Consider the following 12,358-nt stretch of genomic DNA (forward strand, 5'->3'; position numbering starts at 1 on the left):
TCCAATCCCATAAGCAATTTTAGTACATTGTGTAATTTTGTGTTACAAGAATGAACTCAAACCACACAAATCTTGAAAAAAAAAAAGATTGCATATTAACATCCATCAAATTGGCCGGGAACTGAAGATTAATAAGAAGCCGCCATATCCTTGAGCTGAGGTGTGGATTCATCATTATCATTCCAAACTCCAGAATTGGTTACAAGAATCACCAATGGACTTCTAACTTGATGAAACCCATCACTCCAAACTATCTCACCAAAATCATACCTCCCTTGGGACGCCTTCTTGGGCCTTACACTCACATAATATGTGAGCTCTTGCTTGAATGGCGTAAACACCAAAACCCTGGGCCAAACCCCCACATCCACGCCGTTTGGGCTCACAATTTTCACAGTATAAATCGCCGTTCTCCAGCACCGCCCCACGTTACGAACTGTCCTCCTAATCGTCGTCGTGCGCTGGAGATTCATTATCGTGATGGACGGGTAATTTAGATCCGCCGTGGTGGGCCGGTTTCCTCGGCAGCTCCACGGGGCGTCAAGAACCAGGCTTCTGATTTGTTCCTCGGTGTAGCCAATGTTACAAAGATAAGCAATGTAGTCTTTGGTTTTCATGTCGTAGACTAGCCCTGGATCTATTGCCTTCAGGGGGTTTATATGACCGGCTCCAATGTCGAAAGGGTCCGCCGATTCCAGAGATCCGCCGGCTAAAATACTATCACCGGTTGTATCCTTATTGTACGCTAAAAAGAGAAACAACATTGAGTTAGTTTCATATAAGGAATAGGAATAGAGCGTTTCTCCTGAGGTCACGCGATTCAAACATTTTACTGGATCATTCAATTCGTAGGAGTAATGGGCTGTGTCATTCAATCGGTAGGAGCAAAATGGGCGGGTGTGTACAAAGCGTAGAGGCACCTCAAGTATCACACCCCTTATAGTAGATAAAAAATTAAAAATCCCAAGGACAGACACAATTTGTCCGGAAAATCACACCGGGACTAAACTGGCGCATGCGCTCTCCCCAAGGGCACGCGTTGGAAGGGCCTACGGTGGGAACGACAGTGTGTTATGCCTTGGCCTAATTGGATGACGACAAACCCTATGGTGTGAACGACGGTGTGCTATGCATTGGCTTAACTGGGTGAATCACACAGGTTTTGGGGGTGATTCGGGGTTTTTTTTTTTTTTTTTTTTTTTTTTCTAATATTATTGCATGGTCTTTTAGTTTAAAACATTTTAATTAGGTTTGATCAATTAGAGATACATTTTGGATAATTGGGTTGGTATCACCATCATCACTTTCACAATTAATAAGAGAATAGTCACTTTTAGTACATTACCGAACCATATAAATCATGGCTTTTCTATTTATTGCTATTATTATTGTTTCTTATTTTGGCATTGATGAGCATCCAACTTGAGTTAAATTTGACCTATAAAGTTTAGTTTAAGTTAAAGCTTTGACTTACCTGTAGTGATGAGAGCGGATCGGATGGCGGCCGGAGACCAGTCTTGATGAATGGATTTTATCAAGGCGACCACACCGGAAACATGAGGGCACGACATTGAGGTGCCGGACTGGAAATTCCAACTGGTCGATCGCCTATCTGTCGGGAAAAACGTTGGAGGGATGTTTGGCGGCCAAGCTGCTAATATGTTTACCCCTGGTGCACTTATGTCTGGCTGCATGTTATTATAAAACAAAAAGTATCATGTCCTAAATCCTAACCACAATTTTGATCTAGATGTTTAATATCCTCTTAAAAAGTAGATTATAACCACAGACCTTGAGAAAATCAGGGGAAATTGAGCTTGGCCCTCTGGAAGAAAAATCTGCAACTATTGGAGCTGGACACTTTCTGAGGACTGTTGTACTTGGTAATATTTGTATCACAGGGAGCCTATAATCAACACATCCGATCCAATTCAAGGGCCACCAACAAAATAATGTAAGTATCATAAAAAACATGCAAATTATGCCGTGTAACCGTGTGCACCATGCATGGTGTATACGGTTGCAAAAACGGCGTCGTTTTGATTAAAAACGACGCGTCCGACTTTACAAAAAAATCTCGATTGCCGTTAGGCGTTATGTTGTGCAGAATTAATGAACTATATATCTAAAATTAATGAACTATATATCCAGAATGAATGAACAATGAACTATATATCCAGAATGAATGAACTATATAGTTCAAATTATGCACAACATATATAACACCGTTAACGGTAATTGAAACTGAAATTTTTTTTAAAAGTCGAATGTCAAAACATCGTCGTTTTTGCAACCGTATGCACCATTCATGTTGCACAGCATAACGCTACTAAAAAACAGAATGTGTTTCAGGTCATAATTTTTGGAGAAAATTAAATAAAGCTTGAGAGTATAGATGTGGGATGGTACTTGGGAGACTGGGCAAGGTAGTAACCAATTTGAGTTCCTTGGATTAGGTCTAGACGGAGGACGGGGATTATAGTAACGTACGCAACCGGCCTGCCGAGAGGCTCCACGAAGATGAGCCCCGACGCATTGGCTCTCCACGCCGCCGCTTCCGCCTCCTCCACCAACACCGGCCCTATGGTGGCGAAGCATAAAATCACCCTGCCCGATGCTTTTCTGTTCTTCCAATTCTCCATCTTGCAAACCCTATATCAATTGTTGAACATATAACCATTAATGTGCAATTCAACTATCAACTTAGACTTTTAGTCATCATCTCACTCCTTATTAGTATAATTATTAAGTAAATGAACAACAATACCAGGGGCATTTAGTTTGCAGGATGTGAGATTAATTACCTCAATCACCTAATAGAATTGCTTTTTCAGACATTACAATATGCACAATCATAATTATAAAAAGTAATTACAAAATATCACCATATTTGTTTAAACTACTTAATAGAACGTTTGGAGAATGTTTCCAGCCAGATGCACAAGCAGTTAACCATGAATGCATAATCATGCATTACATGATGCGCAATTATAATAACAGATGTTTCCAAATGTTACCTAAGGACGACTTGTTCTCATTTCATCTAATACCATATATATATATATATATATATATATATATATATATATATATATATACACACACACTATGTATGTATGTATTTTCACTAACCCATCATAGAAGTAAGAACTGGCTCCAGCCAATCTTGCTTTTACTTGATTGCTGACCAAGCTTTCTCCCTGCATCCATAAACAACGTAACTCGATCATTTTCTCTTAATATATATATTCGATCCTAAATCAAATTTGTACACAAATGTGTGGAGTCTGTAATGGATGATTAGGCACATAGATGCTCAGCACTTAAGAGTTTATATATATGACTCTAAGAGGGTGCATATATATAATTGAATGATATGTATCTAGGCTTGCTTGGATCAATGATATAATAAATTCTAGAGAATTATTACTTAACAAATGGTCCTAGTGCCTTTTATACCAAGTTTAACATTATGGATGCTATATTGCTATTTGAGTTGTGCCCTAATTATAGGAGGCACCTTTAAATCCGTACCATGCTATATTGCTATTTGAGTTGTGCCCTAACTGTATAAGGCACTTTTAAACCCGTACCATACTCAGACTAATCCACGTTCGCACCAGACCGGGCTAATTAAATGGCAAAGTGCTGGCCAGATTGGTTTTTCCATACGAGAGGGGATTCGAACTCCCGACGCGGCCTCTCTTAAGGGACAAGAGTGCACGGCCACTCACGCCAATCAAGTTGGTCATAGATATTGTCAGTATTAGTTATGCGGTACTTAGTGCAACTAAACATATTATTTGTAATTATACTTGATATATTATCATGATATTTTTTTTTTATCAGATCATGAGCTATAATAATAAAGTCATAACCAATAATTACAAGCTTTACTGCTAATGTGTAATAAACCATAAAAACCTACTTATCATTGCGTGCCATGCATACGTATGGTACATACGACAAACAGTTTTCTAATAGAGCCAAATTTATGTTGGATTATTATCATCATTTTAACATTTGACCAGTTAATAATGTAACTAATTATATAGACCGCTAACTTCACAAATCTGTAACGTGCATTGGGTAATACTAATGATTTAATTGCCAAAGGTCAAAAGAGAACATATGATTAGATCATTGAAAATTTCCTTTCATGTTTTAGGGTTACAAAACCTAAGAAAGTTATGTAAAGATATTAGATATATTATAAGAAAATTTTATAATTTTACAATGTTAAGTATTATGTTTACTATTATAAGTAAATTTAAGGAAAAATATACGCTATTGATTGACACTGATATCACTTGTATGAGGTACCAATTCAAAAATTTTCTATTCATTTTGAATTTGTACTGTATGCAAGAGATATGAGTATCGTACCGATGGATATCTTACAATTTTCTTATAAATAAAAATAAGTGGTGATATTTTTGTAAACAAAATGATAGTTATTTATAAAAATGTGATGATATCAAACTTGTTCGCTAAAATCATTTTTCCAAATTGAAAAATGGAAATTAGAATTGTTCTCTATTTTAAAAAAAAAATTTAGAAAATTCATTCAACTAATTCTTCAAATTTAGAGAAATGGAGAAAGACAGGATGAATAGTAGATCCACACTTAATCCCTTGCAACAACATTTATAATTTTTTTTAAAAAAAAAACTATATAAATGATAAAATGGAGAAATGAAAAATTGTAAAATAAAAAAAGAGGCATGATTCTCAAATTTTCTATTTTTCTAAAAAGTAACTCATTTCTCCCGTACTAAACACACATGACATTCAAATTCATAGTAGTAGTCATGTATTGTAAAATTTTCTTTAGATTTTTTTTTTAAAATTTATTAGTTGACACATTAATAAGAAAAAAGTATATATAAATGTAAAAAATAACAGTAAGACCAACTAATTTCCAAATAGTTAGATGATCTAAATAGTAAATATATAATATAAGTGTTTGGGAGAATAATATAAGTGTTTGGGGAATACCTAAATTTAAGTTTTTTTTTTTTTTTTTTCAACCAAGCTAGTATTCATGTTACGGGGGCTAAACTTCTTTCACTGAGATTCATTTTTTATTATAGGGTGGGATTCAATTAGTAACCAATAAATAGAAGAATTTTTTGTGGTCAGATAATGATGAAAATTCTTCTCCCAAAAAATTAAATTTCCAATCTCAAGGGTCTCCACACTCTGACCCTACAGAATATTTGTTAGGATGTAAATCACGGTGACTCAATGGCTCAGCAAATACGACCAAATGTTGGTGCGCACAAGGATCTGTCCACTTTGGGCATAATCCCCACACTATCGCCGCTATATTCGAACATTGGTCTCTAATCTCAAATACTGTTTACTGAACCATTGAGCAAAGCCCGGGGACAATTTGAAAGGCATCTAACAACCAGCTAGGCTAATCCAATTAGCCAAATCCAGGGACGGAGCCAGCATGGGGGCAGCTTCCCCCCTTCCCCCCACCCCCATCCGCATCCCTACCCCTATATTATCCTTGTATGTATATATGTATATATAGAACAGGTTTTACGTATTAGTATAATAAAACACAGAAATATCAATAAGTGTTGGTTTAGTTTAGTTGGTTAGGCGGGTGTTTGGCTTTTGGTAAGGTTGAGGGTTTAAATCCTGTAATCTTTAAATAATTTTTATGACTATTTTATTCTTAATAGTTAGGCTATTTTATGACTATGGTTCCATTAGATGTATGCAGAATGTGCTACTTGCAGAAGTCATGGCCGTGAAGGAAGCTTTGTCCTGGGCAAAGGAAAGAGGAGATAATAAACTGGTGATCTTTTCGGATTGCCAGTTGGTTTGCAAATGGTTCGATAGTATGGCATGCGATCTTTCTTATGTTCGTTGTGTCTTAAATGAGTGCCGATCTCTCAAACGACACTTTAAATCAGTGTCCATTTATTTTATTCCTAGATCCGCGAACAAGTTTGCTCATGCACTAGCTAGAGCTACTCGTTCTCAGCCTGGTCCGTTGTGTTGGTTATCCGTGATTCCTTTTTGTATTGAGCACCTATTTTAATAAAGTTATTCTTATTCCCTTTCAAAAAAAAAATATAAAATAAAATGTGTACTTTATAATTTATTTTCTATTCTAATTATTTTATCAAATTAATTATGTTTCATATTTTATTATAAATATTTTATAAAGTTTTGACATGTTTTATTTTTTACTTATATCCAAAAATATTTATAATTATATTTTTTAAGTGTTTCATTTTTTAAAAAACTATATCTTTTTTGTTGTAATATTCTGACCCCACTGATAAAAGATCCTGGCTCGGCCACTGGCCAAATCCTACCCAAATTGAAAGGAAAAAAAAAAAAAAAATTGTTTCAAGCCTTACCATGAAGGATACATTGTTGTCCAAAATAATCTGGGTTGGAAATGTTCGATCAATGGAAGATGCAGCTACACATATACTCCATGGAGACACATTCCCCACCAGGGATGCCTCCGGCCCACTGTTACCTGCAGAGAACACCACACTCACTCCCATCTGCATCGCGTGGAAGCCTCCGATGTCGGCGGCCGACGCAAAAAACGGGAGCAACGGCGGTCTCAGCCCGAAGGAGGCCGAGATCACGTGCACCCCGTCGTGCAACGCGTCGTCAAACGCCGCCATCACGTCCGCCTCAGTGCATATCCCGTCGAACCCGTCTTTGTTCCAGCAGGCTTTGTAAACCGCGAGGCGGGCCCTCGGGGCGCCTCCCCTGGCGGTGCCCCGGGCGAACCCGAAGAAGTCGGCGGCGTTGTTAACGACGGAGCCGACGGCCGTGGCGGCTACGTGGGTGCCGTGGCCGAGGTAGTCCCGAGGGGATAGGTAATCGGGGTTGGTTGTCTTGTTTAGCTTCCCGTACTGTTGCTCGTAGCCTTTGATGTAGTAACGGGCTCCGATGAGCTTGCGGTTGCAGGCTCGGGTCGGATCGAACATTTCCCCCGACACGCATTTCCCTTTCCAGGATCTGGGAACTGGCTGCACTCCAGGCTCTTCTTGGAAACTCTTCAGCTCTGGCCACACACCTTTAATTTGCCATTCATTTTGGCACAAAAACAAAAGGGGACAATTTAATTTATGCAACTATAAACTGATGATATGATCCAAATTAAATTTCCATGCATTCAGATCAAAGTTTTTATATTTCCTAATGGTCGTGTTCGCTTCATTGTATCGGTTTTTGTGTCTAATAATGACAGAGAGTGGTTGGGAGGAAGGAATTAGGAGAAAATGAATTATAATTAATTAAAAAAAGAATAAAGTGATAATGAAGTAGGAATTCAAATAATCAAATTACATTGTCTGATAACGAATAATAGAATTATTGAAAATGAAATTAAAAGGAAAGAATTGATATAAAGACTAAATGTACTTTTGTAATAATAATAATAATAATAATAATAAAAAGGGTAAAAAATCTTTTTATTTTTCTTTCCTCCCTATGTTGAATTGCATTTCATATGAGGTAGGACATAAATTGCAATTCCAACCAAACAGTGTAATTTTTACTGCCAAAGAAAAACTAAACAGACACCCCCATTAATTCTGTGATATTCAATGCTGGTTTAGGCCAAATGGACCGCTAATACAATTACTCCATCAAAAATATATATATATATATATATATATATATATATATATATTTTTTTTTTTTTTTATAATATTTAGTAAAGTTACAATTTACAAACAGAATAAATAAAGTTTCTCATCAATTAATTAGTCCATGCAAACCAACTATTTGAAATGAAATTTTGGATTACTGTACTTTTTTGGAAAATCGGCAGCCATGTGTGCACACTAAGTAAACCAAGAAACCAGTCTAGGTTGCTTATAGTTAACTGATTCAAATCAAGAGGGTTGAGATTCAAACTTGTGATCTTGTGCTTACAAGTTTGTATCCTTAGTTATTTTGGTTGGGGTTACCAAGGATTAGTGTACTTTTGATATATCCATAGTTAGCTAGATCGATCCGTTTATACAGGTGAGTTTTTGAATTTTTGTGGCCCCGTTGTTATAAATAAATGAGGCCCTACTAAAAGTATAAATGCAATCTTTAAAACTAATATAAATATAGATTTTTACTTCAAATATGTATAATAAGTGTAACACTAGCTGGACGCAAAAATCACAGTTCATAGTTCAATTCACTTCCAATTTAAATTAAGTAGCTAAATATTGGACCCTCTAAAAATTGAGGCCATGTATTGTTGCCCATCTTGCACGCCTTAAAATCTGGCCATGAGTTTATAAAAGATCAAGCGAAGCGGAATTGAATTTATGCATGCAGATCAGATAATAGTGTAAAAGAAATGAAATTGATTAGCTAGGGTTAGTTGCATGATGACTAAATGAATGATTTGTGTATGTAGATTAATTATAAGGAAGGACCTGTATCCAAAACGCCAACAACAATCTCATCGCCATGAAGCAGCTGCAAAGGAATTCTTCCATGGCTATCATAGTCGTCCAACGTAAGTCCCAGGAAATCCCAGCTTCTTGTCGTATGCAACTCCAAACTCTTGCTCTTGAACACTGATATTACTCCTTTCTTACCAGCCATGGCGGCAGCTTGGGATGAATTAAGCTTTGCTGAAAACCCTGATAGCCCATGCTTGTAGCTGTACACCATAGCCTCTTCTGCATCTTCTTTCCTGTCAAAAAATATCAACAAAAACATGAGACCATCATCTAATAAGTCCATCACTTCCATCCCAAAACCCTATATTTTTATAACTTACCGTAACTCGATCAACATTACTAGTATAACACTGAAAATTATGGAATTTCCGACCACTTGAAAGTGATCTTAAATCAAGTCGAAAGCCTTGTTTGGACCACTTTTGGTATCCGGAAAAATCTTTGTTGCTATTTCTGACCATTTTTTGCTTTCGACTTGATTTAAGATCACTTTCAGGTGGTCGGAAATTCCATAATTTTCAGTAGTGTATAACTAGTAGTGGAAGCATAGCTAAAAAGAAAATAGTCTCCTGAGAAATGAAATGAAATGAGTTTACCTAGTAAACACAGTAGCAAGAAGGCGAAGATGATAGCGTGAAGTGAGAACGGGGTCATGGTTCTGGTGGTGTCCTAAATAAACCAAGTAAACCTATACATATAGCACATAATAACACTTATAATTTAGGTGACAATAAAATTCCATGATATAATTATGTATGGAACAAAAGGAGGGCTCTTTTTTTCCCTCCTGTCAACTTTTGTTGGCTAGGGATTTAAAACATGCACATACATGAGTAGTTGTGGGCATTGAGTGAACAACACAAAGTGAAACAGAGAGGGAAAGTGCCCACAGAAACACAACAGTTGCAGCCATGATCGTCGACATGGGAAATTTCAAACATCGGAGGTTGGAAATAAATAGTGGCTCGTGAATTGTGACGTGGGTTTGGGGAGGAAACAGTGGTAGCAGAAGAGTCGTGTTTTTTAAGGTTATTAAATTAAAGTTGCAGACCCAAAGATCATATTGGCAAGTACTTCCTTAATTTGTTTGGACCATACTCGTAGTTTCATCAGCCGACATAAGTTGAATTGGCAACATTTGGATATGCTTATTGCATTTTTTCCCCTGAAATATTTATGTATTACTGATTATATATGCAATCATGTTATGATTCATTTTTATTAAATTCGATCCATTTTATGGATTGAGACCCGTGAGACAATCTCACACGAAAACAATCCTTAAATTTACACCCATATAGACTGAATAAGATGACCCCATGACAGTCTCTTTTTACTTAACTAAATTTATTTACACAATTAATTTCGATGTAGTCTTAATTGACTAGTAAAAATTTTTATTTTAAGGGTAAAGATGTCTATTTAATATATCATGGCGAAAAACTGTCACTTTTAGAATAATTGAGGCGTTAACATGGATACATAAATAATTCATGAGGAAAAAGTGCTATAAATATATAATTCAGAGGGGGAAAAGAGATGAATAAAAGTGCTATTAAATAATTCATGACTAAAATATGATCATTATATATAAGGTTTTGTTATAAAATACTACATTTATGATATAAATTCTTATAGATAAGGTTTAAAACTACGAATTATATATGCAATCATGTTATGATTCATTTTTATTAAATCCGACCCATTTTATGGATTGAGACTCGTGAGACAATCTTACCCGAAATTAACCCTTAAATTTACACCCATATAGACGGAATAAGATGACCCCATGCCGGTCTTTTTTTTTTTTTTTTTTTTTTACATATACTCTCATTTTCTACATAATTATTTTACTCCTTATTTATGTGGCCTACTCTGGATCATCCAAAAAAAAAATATGGGTCACATTTTTTATTCATCTCTTTTCTTTCTATCAATATATAATCTTGTGATGGGAGATTTATCCCCTAGAAATCTATTTATCATTTTCTTTAAAACGTTTTGAGAATCGATATTTTCATTGTCACCTAACCTAGTAACCTATGAGTTTGAAGAATACTTAGGTTAACATTATCCTTGAAATACTCTTGCACTTTTAAAAGTGAATTCTATTCTTACATCATTAAATTTTCAATTACTTAACTATTTTCTCTAAATCTGTGCAATATCCTCTCACGTAATTTCAAAAATGGTCCACTTTCACATCACATTAAAAAAAAAACCAATTCTCCAACAACAAAATTTAATAAAAAGAATTAAAATAAAAATACATGCAGCAACCTTTTGTACAGTTGCAAGCTTGCAACCCACATCATTACTTAAAAAAAATTAAATGAATTTTTTCCACATCACCTTGCAGGTGAAAAACTTGCATTGCAGGGTTGTGGTTAGGCTATATTTATATCGCAATATTTTCTTACTTTCAAAATTAGATCATACTTTTCATATCATTTAATTTGTAATTCATAAACTATTTTATTTACATCACTGACTCACTGTAATTTTAACTCACTTTTAAAAGTGAGTCTGTATTACACTATATTAAAAAAAATAAATAAATAAAAACTCAAAAACTCATGAATCAAACACACTCATAACTCAAAAATTCAAAAAAAGTTTAGGAATAGGAATAGCTTTAGCCTTATTTTAACAAGTACCATGATGTTCTTCCTGTGTACATTATAGCCTGAAAGAACATACATGAGTACCCCTATCAGACCAACATGTGACTTTCATAATTTGATCAGAAACGACAAATTAGGATTGGCATAGAGCACTCGGGTATGGTTTTCCCTTCTGTAAGTGTACAAATTTAGTACATATTAAATTTTGGTTGGCTAATTTATTTATTTTATTTTAATTAAATTTAAGCTAGACTAAAATCCTTTTTGAATCACTTCCTATCAATTAATATTAATTTGAATGGCTACAATTTATTAGTTGGTTGAGAATGGAAGTCAACATTGCGCATGGGATGGAGCTTTCAAACAAAACATGTGCTTGTGGTTAATTGAAGACTTTGGAATGCTATTTATGTGGATCATGTGATGGAGCGAGCTTTACTATAAAAGGAAGACATCTTCTTTTGGAAAGTTACTGATTTTGAGAATTCTATATTGAGTGAAATGAATCTGCATTACAAAGCTATCTTATTAATTTCATTCTTGAATATCAATTTGTGTGGGATTAAAATATGAGCTGCACAGTCAGTACCTGGAACAGTTGAAGTTTCGCTTGAAGATTGTTATGGCATGCACGGTTCAATCCCGAGTAGGTGTTAGGAAGGGTTGTGGTAGTAACCGCTAATAGCCATTTGTACTTACATATTGTATAACTCCTAGGTGAACATCTATAGTGGGTTGCCCCGCAGACGTAGGAGAAGCGTTCCGAACTACGTAACAATTTTTTGTGTTCTTATTTTATTTTATGCTTTCAAGTTCAGTTATTTACATTTGATTAAATAACCTAATTAATGAACACAATTGTTGCATAAAATAAAATCAAGTAATTTTTTAAGTTTTATCTTAATTGCATTCAAGATTCACGGTACAATTTCACCTTCTTTAGTAGTTTAGTACTTAAAATAATAATAACTGTTCGCATTATTGTGGCATAATAAAGCCTGATTATTAATCCATAATTACAATACGTTTGGCATGCAGATGCAGTATATTCCAAAAATGATCAAATCGCTGTAGACATGAGATACTCCATTTTCACCATCTAACTGTATCACTGGCTACTTTGATAGATACTAACTAAATCATCATATTACGGATTATATAGTATTATTACTTTAACCTTCCCTGCTTGTTTGGTGGTATATCTGATTGAGATATTGGACTCGAACTAAGAAGACAAGTCTAAGTCGACGCCATAAGAGAGCGAAAAAGGAAAAAAATAAA

General features: G+C 35.2%; 1 protein-coding gene across 1 annotated transcript; it reads right to left on the minus strand.

Annotated features, from left to right (window-relative positions):
• Positions 1-9,328, minus strand: LOC109148544 (subtilisin-like protease SBT3.18). Its single transcript, XM_019296281.1, has 9 exons — positions 9,283-9,328; positions 9,050-9,141; positions 8,424-8,686; positions 6,384-7,060; positions 3,133-3,200; positions 2,410-2,652; positions 1,792-1,906; positions 1,475-1,688; positions 1-745 (listed from the first exon to the last, which is right to left on the minus strand). Exons 1-9 carry the CDS (start codon positions 9,298-9,300, stop codon positions 129-131), a joined length of 2,307 nt encoding a protein of 768 aa, XP_019151826.1. The 5' UTR covers positions 9,301-9,328; the 3' UTR covers positions 1-128.
• Between the last annotated feature and the right edge of the window lie 3,030 nt (positions 9,329-12,358).

The sequence above is a fragment of the Ipomoea nil genome, unplaced genomic scaffold, assembly GCF_001879475.1.
Source record: "Ipomoea nil cultivar Tokyo-kokei standard unplaced genomic scaffold, Asagao_1.1 scaffold2144, whole genome shotgun sequence".
Lineage (NCBI taxonomy): Eukaryota > Viridiplantae > Streptophyta > Magnoliopsida > Solanales > Convolvulaceae > Ipomoea > Ipomoea nil.